The sequence below is a fragment of the Hemiscyllium ocellatum genome, chromosome 18, assembly GCF_020745735.1.
Source record: "Hemiscyllium ocellatum isolate sHemOce1 chromosome 18, sHemOce1.pat.X.cur, whole genome shotgun sequence".
In the NCBI taxonomy this organism is placed as follows: Eukaryota; Metazoa; Chordata; class Chondrichthyes; order Orectolobiformes; family Hemiscylliidae; genus Hemiscyllium; species Hemiscyllium ocellatum.
Genome location: NC_083418.1, coordinates 10,697,773 through 10,714,975, shown reverse-complemented (window position 1 = coordinate 10,714,975; position 17,203 = coordinate 10,697,773). Strand labels below are relative to the sequence as shown.

Below are 17,203 nucleotides of genomic sequence, written 5' to 3'. Positions count from 1 at the left end.
CTAATCTGTATCCTTCAACCTGTCAACTGAAAGCTGATCCATCCATGGTCCCATGGTCTTGGCTCAATCTGCATTCACCAGATGCAAGATCACACTCCAGTATTCTGGACTGAATACTGGCTGATGCGAGATGCAGTCAAGGAAATGCTATACTACCTGCCTATACTACATTTTTTTTCTCTGAAGCGTACGCTTAAGATACAGGCTGATCACATTCAGAAACCTGCTGTCTACCAAGCTCTTAGCCTCATGGATGCACCATAGTGATACCAGCTACTGCTCAAGCTCTGACACCCGGAGCTCAAGACACTGTACCTGCCAATACCTCCTGTAAGAGTGGTTGTCCAGTACATATTACATTCTGGAGTGGAACATTTTGTGCACTCCGGATGACTGAAATGTCTCTATTTGTTTAAATAGTATTGTCACTTATGCTGACATTTGTCTTAGTTTTTTCTTTTGCAAGCTGCCTGACACAGTCTTTTGCTGGGTTTTTGTCATAAATACCTTTTCAGGTCCACTACTGTTACTTATTAATCTCTAGCAAAAGTTCCCTTCAAGCTCGCTTTTATACTCAAACCTTTCAGCCAATCACTATTGCTAGGAATACTCTGTCCTACCAGAAGGACGCACCCACCATAGGTGGTGTTACAATGGCATACTGTGAGAAGGGAATTGTCCTGAATCCTCAACAGAGACTTCTGAATCTGTGATGTTTTATGGCATTTAACCAGACGTGGACAAGGAAACCTTTTAGCAGCTACCACCTATTCAGCAGATATAGCAAGGAAACAGACCCTTCCGTCCAAACTGTCCATGCCAATCGTATATCCCAACCCAATCTAGTCCCACTTGCCAGCATCCGGCTCATATCCCTCCAAACCCTTCCTCTTCATATACCCATCCAGATGCCTTTTAATGTTGCAATTGTACCAGCCTCACCACTTCCTCTGGCAGCTCATTCCATACACGTACCACCCACAATGTGAAAATATTGCCCCTTAGGTCTCTCTTATATCTTTCCCCTCTCATCCTCTTGTTCTGGACTCCCCCCACCCCACAGAAAAGACTTTGACTATTTATCCTACCCATGCCCCTCATGATTTTATAAACCTGTATAAGATCACCCCTCAGCCTCCGATACTCCAGGGAAAACCGCCCCAACCTGTTCACCCTCTCCCTATCGCTCAAATCCTCCAATCCTGGCAACATTCTTGTAAATCTTTTCTGAACCCTTTCAAGTTTCACAACATCTTTCCCACAGGAAGGAGACTAGAATTGCACGCAATATTCCAACAGTGGCCTAACCAATGTCCTGTACAGCAGATGAATCAATACTGTTCTGTATTGAACAGTACTTAGTGGCAGTGGTCCAAAACATTATTTGCAGTAAGTGGTTCAGTAGAATGATTTGTGATTGGTCTGGCTGTGACTTAGAGTAATAGAGTCATAGAGATGTCCAGCATGGAAACAGACCCTTCGGTCCAACCCGTCCATGCAGACCAGATATCCCAACCCAATCTAGTCCCACCTGCCTGCACCTGGACCATATCCCTCCAAACCCTTGCAAACCCTACTTTTTGTCGTTTATATAAATGGTTTGGATGCGAGCTTAAGAGGTATAGTTAGTAAGTTTGCAGATGACACCAAAATTGGAGGTGGCGAACTACTTAGGGGCCAGCAACCATAATTCTATTAGTTTTCAAATAGTGATGGAGAAAGATAGACCGGATCTAAAAGTTGAAGTTCTAAATTGGAGGAAGGCCAATTTTGACGGTATTAGGCAAGAACTTTCAAAAGTTGATGTGGATGTTTACAGGTAGAGTTAGAAAATGTGAAGCCTTTAAAAATGAGATAGCGAGAGTCCAGTTAGGGTGAAGGGCAAGACTGCTAGGTTTTGGGAATGCTGGATGATTGAAGAAATTTGAGGTTTTGATCAAGAATAAGAAGGAAGCATATATCAGGTACAGACAGCAGAAATCGAGTGATTCCCTAGAAGAGTATAAAAGCAGATAGGAGTATACTTAAGAGGGAAATCAGGAGGACGAAAAGGGAACATGAGATAGCTTTGACAAATAGGGTTAAGGAGAATCCAAAGGGATTCTACAGATACGGTAAGGGCAAAAGGGGAACTAGGGCCCCTCAAAGATCAGCAAAGCAGCCTTTGTGTGGAACTGCAGGAAATGGGGCAGATACGAAGTGATTATTTTGCATCAGTAATTAGTGTGGAGAAGGACCAGAAGATGCAGAATGTGGAGAAATAGGTAGTGACATCTTGAAAAATGTTTACAGTGGAGAAGAATGTGGAAGATAAAGAATGTGGGAAAATAAATAGCAACATCTTGAGAAACGTTCATATTTCAGAGGAGGTGCTGGATGGCTTAAATCCCCAGGACCTGATCAGGTGTACCCTAAAACTTTGTGGGAAGCGAGGGAAGAGATTGCTGGGCCCCTTGCTGAGATATTTGTATCATTGATAGCCACAGGCAAGGTGCTAGAAAATTGGAGGTTGGCTAATGTGGTGCCACTATTTAAGAATGCTGGTAAGGAAAAGCCAGGGAAGTATAGACCAGTAAACTTGACATTGATGGTGGGCAAGTTGTTGGAGGAAATCTTGAGGGATAGCTTTACATGTATTTGGAAAGGCAAGGACTGATTAAGGATAGTCTTTTCTCTGGGCTGAGGGAGTCCAAAACTAGAGGACGTAGGTTTGAGGTGAGAGTGGCAAGTTTTGAAAGGGACCAAAGAGGCAACATTTTCACACAGGGGATGGTGTGTGTATAGAATGAGCTGCCAGAGGAAGTGGTGGAGATTGATACAATTACAATATTTAAAAATGCATCTGAATAGAGATATGAGCAGGAATGGTTTTGAAGGAAATAGCCCAAATACTGACAAATGGGACCAGATTTAATTAGGATATCTGGTTGGCATGGATGAGTTAGACTGAAGGGTCATGGAACATGAAGACGTAGCTAAGCTATCCTACATCAAACAGATCTGCCATATGTTGTGTTGTGAATGGTAGTGAGCAATTAACCATAGAATGGGCGAATGACCTTTCCTTAGTATTCCCATCCTCAATGATCAGAAGGGCCAGCACATCAGTGCAAAGGTCAAATCTGAAGCATTTTCAGCTAGAAATGCTAAGCATTGTTTGACATTGGGTTGCCCCTGAAATCCTCCCGATCAAAGATGTTAGTTTTTGGCCAATTTGATTCACTGCATGTGATGTCCAGCACTTTAAGTAGTCCCTAGACATTACAAAAACTATGGCCCTGACAACATCAGATCCACCTGACAATTCCACAGATGTGCGCTGCCTGTGAAAACTATGAAAAATCCCATCTAACCAAATCAAAGAACATTGACTTTTTTATGATTTGCTATAAATACTCCAATTCAGCATAGGTTTTTGCTGACCAAGATTACAACCAGAATTCCAGAGGTGAGTGAAAGAGTGAAAGTGATAGCCATTAGCATTTAAACCAATGGCATTAAGAGCTGAGTAGCCCTGGCAGAACCCAAACTGACAGTGAGCAGATTACTCCTGATCCGTGCAATTTGATTACTATATCTTTCACCACTTGCTAATAATTGAGGGTAGACTGATAGACTAGTAATTGGCAAGGTTGAATTTGTCCTACTGTGTATAGAAACTGAATGATTTTCCATGTTGCTGGGTAGATGGCAATGTTGTAATTATTTGGAATAGCTTGGCCAGGGACACGGTTAGTTCTGGAGCAAAAGCCTTTTAATGCCCACAGCATTTGCAATACCCAGTGTTTTCTTGACAACAAGTGGAGTGAATTGAATTGTCTGAAGACTGGTATCTGTGATGCTGGTGACCTCTGGAAGAACCTGAGATGGATCATGCACTTGGCACTTCATGGCTGACAACTGCTTCAGACTTGTCTTTTCCTCTGTGCTGAGCTGGGCTGCACAGTATTGATGATATTAGCTATTAAATTACGAGGTTCATCACTGCCTTCCCAGGGCCAATAGGATGGGAAACTAATGATGAATTTGATAGTGAAGTCCACATTCCATGGTGGAATAATTTTTTAAAATCCCTGTGGACTTTAATAGAGTCATAAAGATGTACAGCACAGGAACTTGTCCATGCCAACCAGATATCCCAACCTAATCTAGTTCCATTTGCCAGCACTTGGCTAGTATCCCTCTAAATCCTTCCTATTCATATACCCATCCAAATGCCTTTTAAATGCTGTAACTGCACCAGCCTCCACCACTTCCTCTGGCAACTCATTCCACACACACACCACCCTCTGCGTGAAAAAGTTACCCTTTGGGTCCCTTTTATATTTTACCCCTTTCACCCTAAACTTATGCCCTCTAGTTCTGAACTCCCCTCATGATTTTATAAACTTCTATGAGGTCACCCCACAGCCTCCGACACTCCAGCAAAAACAGCCCCAGCCTATTTAGTGTCTCGCTCAAATCCTCCAACCCTGGCAACATCCTTGTGAATCTTTTCTGAACCTCCTTCTGATAGGAGGGAGACCAGAATTGCACGCAGTATACCAAATGTGGCCTAACCAATGTCCTGTACAGATGCAACATGACCTCCCAACTCCTGTACTCAATGCTCTGACCAATAAAGGAAACATACCAAACTTCTTTACTATCCTATCCACCTGCAACTTGACTTTCAAGGTCTCTTTGCTCAGCAACACTCCCCAGGACCTTACCATTAAGTGTATAAGTCTTGCTGTAATTTGCTTTTCCAAAGTGTAGCATGTCGCATTTATCTAAATTAAACTCCATCTGCCACCCCTCAGCCCATTGGCCCAGCTGATCAAGATTCTGTTGTACTCTGAGGTAACCTTTGGCGCTGTTCACTACACCTCCAATGTTCATGTCATCTGTAAACTTCCTAACTAAAGCTCCTATGTTTACATCCAAGTCATTTATAAAAATAACGAAAATCAGTGGACCCAGCACCGATCCTTGTGGCACACTGGACACAGGCTTCCAGTCTGAAAAGCAACCCTCCACCATCACCCTCTGTCTTCTACCTTCGAGTTAATTCTGTATCCAAATGGTTATTTCTCCCTGTATTCCATGAGATCTAACTTTGCTAATCAGTCTCCCGTGAGGAACCTTGCTGTACGCCTGACTGAAGTCCATATAGATCATGTTTACTGCTGTGCCTTCATCAGTTCTCTTTATTGCTCCTTCAAAAAACTCAATCATACAATCATGACCGTGTAGAAACAGGCCCTTTGGTCCAACAAGTCCACACCGGCCCTCCAAAGAGTAACCCACCCAGAGCTATTCCCCATCCTATTACTCTACATTTACCCCTGACTAATGCCTACATATCCCTGAATGCTAAGGGCAATTTAACATGGCCAACTCGCACATCTTTTGAATTGTGGGAAGAAACCGGAGCAAACCTATGTAGACATGGGGAGAATGTGCAAACTGCACACAGACTGAGGCTGGAATCGAACCCAAGTCCCTGGCGCTGTGAGGCAATAGTGCTATTGCCACTGAGCCACCGTGCTGCCCACACGTTTGTGGAACATGATTTCCCCCACACAAAACCATGCTGACTATCCCTGATCAGTCCTTGCCTTTCTGAATACATGTACATCCTGTCCCTCAGGGTTCCCTCCAACAACTTGCCCACCACTGATGTCAGGCTCACCAGTCTATAGTTCCCTGGCTTTTCCTTCCCACCTTTCTTAAACAGTGGCACCACACTAGCCAACTAACCTCCAGTCTTCTGGCACCTCACCTGTGACTATCGATGATAAAAATATCTCAGCAAGGGGCCCAGCAATCACTTCACTAGCTTCCCACAAAGCTCTAGGGTACACCTGATCAGGTCCTGGGGATTTATCCACTTTTATGCAGTTCAAGACATTCAGCACCAACATCTCTGTAATATGGACATTTTTCAAGATGTCACCATCTATTTCCCCACATTCAATATCTTCCATGTCCTCCTTTACAGTAAATATAGATGCAAAATACTCATTTAGTATCTTCCCCAATCTGCTGTGGCTCCACACACAGGCTGCCTTGCTGATCTTTGAGGGGGCCTATTCTCTCCCTAGTTACCCTTTTGTCCTTAATATATTTATAAAAAAACCTTTTGGATTCTCCTTAATCCTATTAGCTAAAGCTATCTCATGTCCCTTTTTGCCCTCCTGGCAGCTGCCCTCGCAAGTATATTCCTACTGCCTTTATACTTTTTTAAGGATTCATTCGATCTTTTCTGTCTATACCTAACATTTGTTTCCTCCTTATACTTAACCAAAACCTCAATTTCTTTAGTCATCCAGCATTCCCAATACCTACCAACCTTTCCTTTCACCCGAACAGGAAGATGCTGCCTCTGGACACTCGTTATCTCATTTCTGAAAGCTTCCCATTTTCCAGCCATCCCTTTACCTGTGAACATTTGCCCTCCAGTCAGCTTTTGAAAGTTCTTGCCTAATACCATCAAAATTAGCTTTCCTCCAATTTAGAACTTCAACTTTTAGATCCGGTCTATTCTTTTCCATTAATTATTTTAAAACTAATAGAATTAGGGTTGCTGGCCCCAAAGTGCTCCCCCACAGACACCTCAGTCACCTGCCCTGCCTTATTTTCCAAGAGTAGGTTAAGTTTTGCACCTTCTATAGTAGATACATCCACATACTGAATCAGAAAAGTTTCTTGTACACAACAAACAAATTCCTCTCCATCTAAACCCTTAACGCTATGACAGTCCCAGTTTATGTTTGGTAAGTTAAAATCCCCTATTGTAACAATCTTATTATTCTTATGGGTAACTGTAAACTCCTTACAAATTTGTTTCTCAACTTCCCACTGACAATTAGGGGATCTATAATGCAATCCCAATTACGTGATCATCCCTGTCTTATTTCTCAGTTCTACCCAAATAACATCCCTGGATGTATTTCCGGGAATATGCTCCCTAAGTACAGCTATAATGTTATCCCTTATCAAGAACGCCACACCACCTCCTGTCTTGCACCCCCCCCACCCCCACCCCCCAATGTATCCTTCCAATAGCATTTGTATCCTGGAACCTTAAGCTGCCAGTCCTTTCAATCCCTGAGCCACATCTCAGGGATTGAAAGGACTCAGGGGGCGGCACGGTGGCACATGGGGCGGCACGGTGGCACAGTGGTTAGCACTGCTGCCTCACAGCGCCAGGGACCTGGGTTCAATTCCCACCTCAGGGGACTGACTGTGTGGAGTTTGCACGTTCTCCCCGTGTCTGCGTGGGTTTCCTCCGGGTGCTCCGGTTTCCTCCCACAGTCACACAGATGTGCGGGTCAGGTGAATTGGCCATACTAAATTGCCCATAGTGTTAGGTAAGGGGTATGGGTGGGTTGTGCTTCGGCGGGTCGGTGTGGACTTGTTGGGCCGAAGGGCCTGTTTCCACACTGTAAGTAATCTAATCTAATCTAATCTCTGTAATTGCTATGATATCCCAGTCCCATGTTGCTACCCATGCCCTGAGTTCATCTGCCTTCCATGTTAGGCCTCTTGCATTGAAATAAATGCAGCTTAATTTATCAGTCCTACCTTGTTCTCTGCTTTATTTCTGCCTGCCCTGACTGCTTGACTTCCTCCTTTTCTCAATTGTACCAGTCTCGAATTGATCCCTTTCCTCACTGTTGCTCTGCCCCCAACCCCCTCACCTTACTCGTTTAAATCCTGAGCAGCTTGAGCAAATCTCCCTACCAGTATATTAGTCCCTTTCCAATTCAGGTGCAATCACCCCTCAATGTACAGGTCACTTTGACCCCAAAAGAGATTTCAATGATTCAAAAATGTGAATCCTTCTCCCCTGCACCAGCTCTTCTTCAACTGTTCCATGCTGTCTTGTCTAAGTCAGTCATTTTGAACTGGAGATTGAAGATGCAAGCCGTGACAATCCAATGAATACAGTAATAACATTAAAGGAAGTACGTGTAAGTTTGTTGCTTTACCTGGAAAAGTTTTTACAACGGATATGCCTATACATTCACAGGAACTACCTGTCAGCGGTTTTCTTGTGCCTCATTGTTTTGACCAGAGATGAATCCTCATTCCACTGTACAAAATGGCTACTATAGACCTGACATAACTGTTTCATTGTATTAATCCACAGGTTGGAGACTTTGCCATCCTGCTCAGGGCTGGTTTTGATCGGTGGAGTGCAGCGAAAATGCAGTTGACAACTGCATTTGGAGGAGTGTTGGGGGCATGCTTTGCCATGTGTGCAGAGTCTCCAGAAGGAGCAGGTATGTTTAATTTTCTGAATGTAAGTTAGGCATTGACAGTATTGTTGGGGGAAAGGAGACAATAGTCTGAATATTTCTCTTTTTGTTGTTTTTAAAATAGGCCCAACCAGAAGTGTACTTTTCTTCTTTTTTACCACTCTCTCTCACACCATCCTCACCCTTATTTCCCTCTCTCTACATTTCTCCTCCAATCCCATTTCCCACTGCTTGCAAACATGCTCTCCTTCTTCACTGTTTTCCCCAATCAACAGATCTTTTACCTACCACCTCCCCTTCTGTCTCCTTTACCCCAATCCATTCTCAATCTCAATCTTGGTTCCCATCTAACCTCGCCCTTCCCTCTGAGGTCTCTTCAGTGCATGCACACCATCTCACTGGCTCCTTTTCCCTGACCCAAATACTGGCTTTGGGTCCTCTCCATATGTGCCGCATATCTCTATTTCTTCTTGGATTCTGTCACTGGTCCATACCTCCTCCAGTTGAGCCTTCCGCATTTCCCCTGCCTCCTCCCTCTGTGTCCTGTTTCTTTCCTCCACCAATTTCTGGGACCTTTCTTCCAATCTCATGTTAGTTAGGGTTCTCTCCATTCCCAATCTAAGTTCTCTTTGTTGTGCAGTTGCCTTTATTGCATGTGTACACCATGTTTATCCTCTCCCTTCTATAACCCCATCCACCCCTCCCTCTCTGAATCACCGCATGCCCATACCCAGCCACTCCTTTCTGTCCTCCCTATTCTTTCCCTTTGTCCATTCCATCCCTTCCCCCTCTGCTTCCTCCCTCCTGTTTCTTCCCTCTCATCCTTTCCTCCTTATCACCCTCCTCTCTGACCATTTCCATACCCTCTCCCTTTCTGAACTTCCCCTCCTTCTCTGACCTCCCTACCCATCTATCTCTGACCCTCTGCCCCTTCCTCTCTGACTTCCCATGTCCCTCCTCTCTCTGCACCTACCTGCCTCTCAAAATTGATTGCAGCTTGCTGCCTCCTTTTGGTCATTTACATGTGGTTATGGAGTTTTTTTATGGTGCACTTGTAGTGTTTCTATCTCTGAGGCCTGGGTTCAAGTATAATACTATCTCTGAAGAGATTGCTTAAAAATATCTATCTACATATATTCATTAATGCATTGAATTCTAAGGTACGGTCAGTGACTCAACAACATATCTCTATAATTCTAATGCATCTAACTCTGAAATCTTTCAGGGGACAGTGTAGCTTGGATTCTACCATTTACTTCAGGTGGATTTCTGTACATTGCTCTGGTTTCTGTGGTACCTGACCTCCTTCAAGAAAAGGATGTGTGGTAAGGAACCATTCTGCATAGATTCTGGAAATGTTGGTCAGAGGGATAATGTTAAACTTGCTTCTTCCTTTTCGATTATAAAATTAAATGAGCTTAGTGATCCTCATGCATAATGTTAATAGTGGCCATGGGTGTTTGCCAAGCTACTACGTCAGCGACAATGCTATTTTGTAATGGTGCTGGAACCACACCTGGAATGTGTACTTCTACAAATAGTGTCTGAGCTAATTGCTGATATAATTAATTAGTTAGTAACTTGAAGCAACCCACAGGCATCTACAATAGTTAAACTCTTACTTGACATCTTTATGACTGTAGGTTATTGCAGACTCTTATTTATCAGTCTATTGTGGTTGGACAAACCTGTGGCAGTTTGAAAAACAAAGCAATCAAATTGTCTGAAGCTCAGGAGATTCTCTGCAGGTCAGGCTGAGGAGCTGAAAGTGATGAAGTTGAGGGATGACTTTGCCAGGTTGAATGTAGTGCACAGAGAAATATAGATGTGAAGAGTTTTAATATAGGCTGTAGACTTGTGTCTACATTTGACTGTCATGAAGCAGTTTAATCCTTTGACTCCATAATGCTGACACAGAGGACAGCATTCGATTATCCTGGCCTCTTGGCAAAGCTGAACTCTTGAACTCCCATGTACTGGAGGAATGAGCTGAGGCAGATTGATTTTGCTTAGGGACACATGAGAGTATGAGTATATTAAGTGGGATTGTGGACTTTAGTGTATAGTAGCTTGGTTGCTTTGCAATGAACAGGCAGTGCTGACTGAGTCTCCAAGAACAGCTCCTATGCCATCTACTATTTTCTCATGTCAGGCAGAGATTGAACACCTGCAAACCTGACTCTGTGTGCCCCACATGTAGTTCTATTGCCTCTTTATTGCACTTCAGTAGATGTGTAGCAGCCTGCTTGTTGCTGGAGACTCACCTTCTCTGAGGACAGGTCTAGCAAACAATGAATTCACTGCTGAGAAATCAAATTAGGCTGCTAGATTGCAGGTCAAAATGGATTCATCTGGGAGCACAATCAAAGTAGGCGCAGAGATGTATATTTCCAGACAAACTCCATCCAGCAGTTGTCTGGCTTGAAAGGATAAAGAATATTGTTTGAAGGTCCAAGTGAGCACCAGATAAGGGGTCTTCCTGTTCTTCTGGCTAAGCTCCATATAGAATGGGTCATATTCAGAAACAAACAGCATTGCATGGATAAAGAACTGCTGGGCAGACAGGAAACAGAGAGTTGGAATAAAGGGTTCCATTTCAAAGTGGCAGACCTTGACCAGTGGGGTGCTACAGTGTTCAGTGGGACCGCAGCTGTTCACAATATACGTTAAAGATTTGGATGAAGGAATTGAACACCATATCTCCAAATTTGCAGATGACACTAAGCTGGGTGGCAGTGTGCTGTGAGGGGGATGCTAAGAGGCTGCAGGGTGAGTTGGACAGACTGTCTGAGTGGGCAAACACCTGGCAAATGCAATGTAATGTGGATAAATGTGAGGTTATCCACTTTGGTCATAAAAACAGGAAAGCAAATTATCTGAATAAACTGGTGGCAGTTTAAGTGAGATGCAATGAGACCTGGTGTCATGGTGGAGCAATTGCTGAAGGTTGGCATGCAGGTGCAGCAGGCAGTGAGGAAAGCTAATGGTCTTCATTGTGAGAGGATTGGGGTATCGGAGTATGGATGTCTTGCTGCAGTTATACAGGGCCTTGGTGAGGCCACACCTTCAATATTACTTTGGTCTTCTAGTCTGAGAAAGGACATTCTTGTTATTGAAGGAGTACAGCAAAGGTTCACAGGCTGATTCCCAAGATGGCAGGACTAACATACAAGGAAAGATTGAATCGATTGGACTTGTATTTGCTCAAATTTGGAAGAATGAGGGAGGATCTCATAGAAACATATAAAATCCTGATGGCACTGGACAGGCCAGATGCAGGAAGATTGCTCCCAATATGGGCAAGTCCAGAACTAGGGGTCACAGTCTAAGAATAAGGGGTAAGCCATTCAGAACTGAGATGAGGAAGAATTTTTTTACTTAGTTGTGAACCTGTGGAATTCTCTCCCACAGGATGCTGTTAGTACCAGGGTGGCATGGTGTCTCAGTGGTTAGCACTACAGCCTCAGCGCCAGGGACCCAGGTTCGATTCCAGCCTCTGGTGACTGTCTGTGTGGAATCTGCGCATTCTCCCCGTGTCTGCGTGGGTTTCCTCCCACAATCCAAAGGTGTGTAGGTCAGGTGGATTGGCCATGCTAAATTATCCATAGGGTTAGGTGCATAAGTCAGAGGGAAATGGGTCTGAGTGGGTTGTTCTTCGGCGGGTCGGTGTGGATTTCTTGTGCCAAAGGGCCTGTTTCCACACAGTAGGGAATCTATTTTAATCTAATCTAATCTAATCAGATAAATTCAGGAGGGAAGTAGACATACCCTCGCAACTAAAGGGATCAAGGGGTATGGGGAGAGGGTGGGAATGGGATACTAAGATTGCAGGATCGTATTGAATGGTAGTGCAGGCTTGAAGGGTCAATTGGCCTAATGTTACACCAATCTGCTGTTTCTGTGTTTCATTTTTAGCCTCTCCACCACCCTTATATTTGGCTGTGAAAGTCTGTCTGATCATGTTTTAATTCATAATTATATGTTTTGTAGTCTCACCCAAGTTCCAGGTACTAGTAGATCCAGAGATCAGGTATAAAAATGGGACAATGTATATATGATTCACTAAGGTCAACTCTTCATAGGTTGGGGGTGAGTTACAAAAATAGAACATGCTGAAAATGTTCCATAGTTCAGTCAGTATCTGTCGAGAGGGAAATAGTAATTCAGGTTGATGGTCTCAATGTTAGAGCCGTTGTAATGAAGTGTTGACTCTGTCTTTGTCCACTCATATTGGCAGATGTGCTGAATATTTCCACCACGTTTTGTATTTACTTTAGATTGCCGGAACCTGCATTTGTTTTAGATTCAGAATATGTTGTCCAAGTGTTCTGGTTACAGCAAACATCATAATGGGAAATTATCTGTTTAGTGCTTCTGTTTGAGGAAATCTTTCCATAAGTGTCTACATTTCAAAAATGTTTCATTAGCTTCCCAATGCTTTGGGAACCCATCATCATGAATGTTATGCCAGTGTGGGATTGTCTTTTTATACAATGATACTGTATCTGCCCTGGGAGTATTTGATGGAAACAGTATAAAAGATCTGGACCTAACCTCATGCTGCAGCTGTGCTGGCTTTGTTTGATAGCTACACTGTAGAAGGAGCTTTAAGCAACCTATCTGTACGTGACGTAATTGGTCCTGACATAGCATTTCCCACCCAAAGCATAAATTTATTTTTCCATGAATTTACATTGTGTGTGAATCAAAGGAGGGATTTTGAATGTTTGAAAATCCTAAGGTGACCTTTAGTGAGTCCAAGTCCACTGCTTACTTGTGAATTTGTGAAGAATCATTTGATTAAGATTTGCATTCATGTAGCTCCTTATCCTCTGGATATCCCAAAGTGCTTCACAAATACTGTATTCTACTTTGAAGTGTAGTCACTGCTATGCGGCCTAGTCATGGAGGTTTGCTTTGATCAGGATGGTTTTCCCAGCCTCTGTGGGATTTACAAAGTTAAAAATCTCACAACACCAGGTTATAGTCCAACAGGTTTAATTGGAAGCATACTAGCTTTCGGAGCGAGGCTCCTTCATCAGGTGGTGACTACCTGTTGAACCTGTTGGACTATAACCTGGTGTCGTGAGATTTTTAACTTTGTACACCCCAGTCCAGCACCAGCATCTCCAAATCTGTGGGATTTAACTTAATCTGTTGTTTGTGCCTTGGCTGCGAGCTTGACTATGGATTGTCCTCTGTTAAAATAAACTGAAATGTAACCTCTGTGTTGAGGCCCGCAATGATTTCTATGCATCAGCTATCAAAGCAGTCGATAATTGTGAAGAAAGAAGTGGAGTTCTGACAGGTAGGGAATTGTGCGCATTGCATTTGTACTCGATGGATTCTCTTTTAATTTGCTGCAATTTTGATCTCTGATTATGTTGCAGGAACTCTGTGTGTCAGGTGTTATTGTTGTGCTGTGGGATTGGAGTCATGATGCTGGTCTCTGCTATTGTTTAACTGAGGCCCTGGATTATCCTGGATCAGTAGGCTGTTTCAGTACCACCGAGGGAAAGGTAACTTGCAGCCAGCTTTCTTCAGGCCATTGATCAGCAAAATGAACTACTGTACCATTGTCGTTCCTCCCCCACCCCATGTCTCCTGGAAACTGAGTTTGGTCACGGAGACTTGCTAAATGACTCTTATCCGGCAGTAAAATGCTGAACCAAAGAAAAATGCAATAAGCCAGATGTTGCACAACTAGGAACAGCCACTACATAAATTGATGGTGCTTCACTGTCGGACAGCGAACTCCTCAGCTTACCTTATGAGTCATGTTGTTGCTCCGTTAGAAGTGCTCAGCCATGTTGAGTTCCAAATTTGCATAGACTGGCCCTGACACCACACTTTTTATTCAAAAGTAGCATAGGAAATGTTGACAGGTGAACCTTGCCAATTGCTGTTACATTGTTAACGTGAGATTGTAATCTGGAGTTTGCCATTGCTTTTTGACACAGGTCAGACATCAATAGCGAAAAGCACTGTGATGCTGCAGTAAATACTGTTGTTGCAGTACTTCCACTTCGATGGGTCTGCTCGAATCTATGCCCTGCCAAAGTCAAAAATCCAAAGTCAGTTGGATGTGTACTGGAGGAGTCAGGGGTCAGTAAGCTCTCCCGGAACAAAATCATCAATAATAGTTGTCATTTTGTCCTGATAACATCAGGATTAATGACTCCCTTTTCAATTATATTACTAGAATGTAAACAGCAATAAACCAAAAGGAACTGAGTCGAACCTGACTCAATTTCCCACTGGTTCTCTCCAAATACCCCCCAAAAGCTATCAGTTTGCCGTATATCCCCTGATCTCGTTTGCCAAACATTGTCTAGTTGTCTCGATCTTGTTCACAAACACTATCTGTCAGGCCATCTTGACCCTAATTGCCAAACACTGTCTGTCTGACCCCCTCGATTCTATCCCCCAAACACTGTCTGTCTGAACTCCTTGATCTTTTTCCCCAAACACTGTCTGACCCCTTCAATCCTGTTCTCCAAAAACTGTCTGACTAACCCCCTCGATATTAGTCTTCAAACACTACACATCTGACCCCCCCCATCCTATTTCCCATACGTTATCCGAGTCCCTTGATCGTGTGTCTGTCATATCCTATTTACCAAATTATTACTTGTCCCCAAGATTTCTACACTTCTTGTAATCAGATTGCACATGACATATGATAATAGTATTTGCGGCGGTTAGATAGCAAAACCAAAAGAAATGTGCAGTTTCCCAGATCAGTTGGGGTGTATAAGCATAACTATGCTTTTGGTGTGTGGCATCTGCCCATTTACTACAGTGCAATAACTATGCCATCTGCAAAATCAAACCTTTTTGCTCGGCACTGCCATACTAATGGAATCAGTTACCATGTTAGGAAGTAAAGACATTCCTCAGTCTGTGTGCTCAGATGAGGGCTATGGACTGACTGTTAGTACCAGCTGTTAGTGTTATTGGTGCTGTCTGCTCCAGTGTGAGGCTGTTGCTCATTGCACGCGACTGAGATCTTCAGCACCTCACAGCTATATACAGACCTTGCGATAAAATGAAGCTCTCCGCACTTTCTCCTATCTCCAGGCACAGATTTTATTTTCCTCATTCTTTTTAAAAATTTTATGTATTTTCATTTTACTTGTAAATATTTAGCATGAAATATTTAATAAAATATGCATATTCAGTTTGTCATGTATGTGTGTCTGATTTAAACCCAAAGCTGAAAGATCAAAGCTCATGCATGGGGAGATTCAACCTCTCTAGATTTTGATGTTAGTGTCTGTGTGCAGTCTGTCAGTATTTCAGTTGCCAGATTGAATTGGCCTCATGTACATGCCAAGACAGACTTGAGTACAGTGAGACTGGTGTGCATTACCCCTTATGCCTTTCAGTCTTGGACTCCTGGTTTATTGTGACCTCAGCCACAGCTGTAGATTGATTCCCATCCACATTGCATATGGAGACCCTGGGTCTCAAGACTTGTACTGTACAGTAGGCGATCCTGGAGCTGTTTACCGGTCTCTGCAAGTGCTGCATTTAAAGCACCAGCATGAACTATGTTCCCACTTCCTTTTAAGCCAGTGAATAAACTTCAACAGCGTTTCAATGACCATATGATAATCCTGGAATCATGTATAATAATTATTTACATGTTGTCTTTACAATTTTTTTTATTTTTGAAGTTTTATTTACTGAAGTTTCCCGTCATCTACCTCTGTTCAGCCTCAACTGGAGAACTACATCCAGCTTGGGGCACCATACTTTATAACAGCTTCACATCCTGCCTAGATCTTATAGAAAAGGTTCATGAAGCACAACAATGAGAAACTTCAGTAAATTGGAGGAGCTGGGGCTGCTCTGCTTGAGGGACACAGGCCAAACGCAGAAAATTGGGACTCTTCAGTTTATGAAACCTGGTCAGCATGGAGGAGTGGAGTTGAAGGGCCTGTTTCCATGCTGTATGTGTCTATATCTCTATAACCGAATGAGAAGAGGAGGTTTGGTGGAGGCTTTTAAATAATGAGGACTTTGACAAGGTAAATAGGGAGAAACTCATCCCAATGATGGAGAAATGAAGAATAATGTACAAAAGACTTAAAGCAGTGGCAACATGAGGAATAACATTTTCACACAAGTATTTGAGATTTGGATGCATTTCCTAAGAGTGTAGCCAAGGCAGATTTCATTCAGACATTTCAGAAGGAACTGGGTAGTGATATAAAAAGGAAGAAAATGCAGGTCTGTGTAGAGAAGGTGGTGACAAGTTTGTTTTAATAAAGCTCAGGATGATGTATGTTTTATTAACCACTATCTCACTGCCCTAGCACCTTCATTAATTTGTGCATATATACACCCAGGATCCTCTGCTCTTGCAGTCCCTTTTGGCTTACACCAGGCAATGTATTGTACTTTTAAATTGTTCCTTAGCTTCAGCTGATTAAATTCCACTCCCTAACACCTTTGGGACTTCCTCCCTCTCTTTTCAGCATGGTGATATTCTCTTTAATCAACACTGTCATCCTGTCCTGCTACCTTTCCTGAATACTTTATATTCAAGAACACACTGTGTGGTCCTATCCTTGGTTGAGTTGGGTCTCTGTTAAGCCACAGCACCACCTGTAACTCACCAATTGTATTGAAATGCACTCTGTACACTCATTTACATTCTTACTAACTCCAATTTAAACTTTATTACATCTCGTTTACTTTCAACAGCTTAGAATAAGAAATACTATCTCCCAGTATTCTTTGCACTGGTATTCCTCTCAAATGTTACATCTTTGTTCCTAAATGCAGCCTCATTCCTTGTGGGACAATTGTGCTGTGAGGAGGGTTTAAACTAGTGATTCAAAGGGGGCACAAAAGATCTAATGGCATATTTTGAAGACCAGGACAGTTCTCCCATATATTGCAGCCAATCTTTATCCCTCAATCAAGATCAAATAAACATCTGGTTGTTA

The 17,203-nt window shown here is 43.0% G+C and overlaps 1 protein-coding gene across 4 annotated transcripts in view; it reads left to right on the top strand.

Annotated features, from left to right (window-relative positions):
* Nucleotides 1-15,429, top strand: part of slc39a13 (solute carrier family 39 member 13) — a 60,317-nt gene extending 44,888 nt beyond the window's left edge. For all 4 annotated transcript variants that reach the window (XM_060838697.1, XM_060838698.1, XM_060838696.1 and 1 more), the window contains 3 exons: nucleotides 8,138-8,270; nucleotides 9,472-9,571; nucleotides 13,637-15,429. In XM_060838697.1, coding sequence (XP_060694680.1) covers nucleotides 8,138-8,270; nucleotides 9,472-9,571; nucleotides 13,637-13,709 — 306 coding nt within the window. In that variant the 3' untranslated portion in view covers nucleotides 13,710-15,429. The remainder of the gene's footprint in view (nucleotides 1-8,137; nucleotides 8,271-9,471; nucleotides 9,572-13,636) is intronic.
* The last annotated feature ends 1,774 nt before the right edge of the window (nucleotides 15,430-17,203 follow it).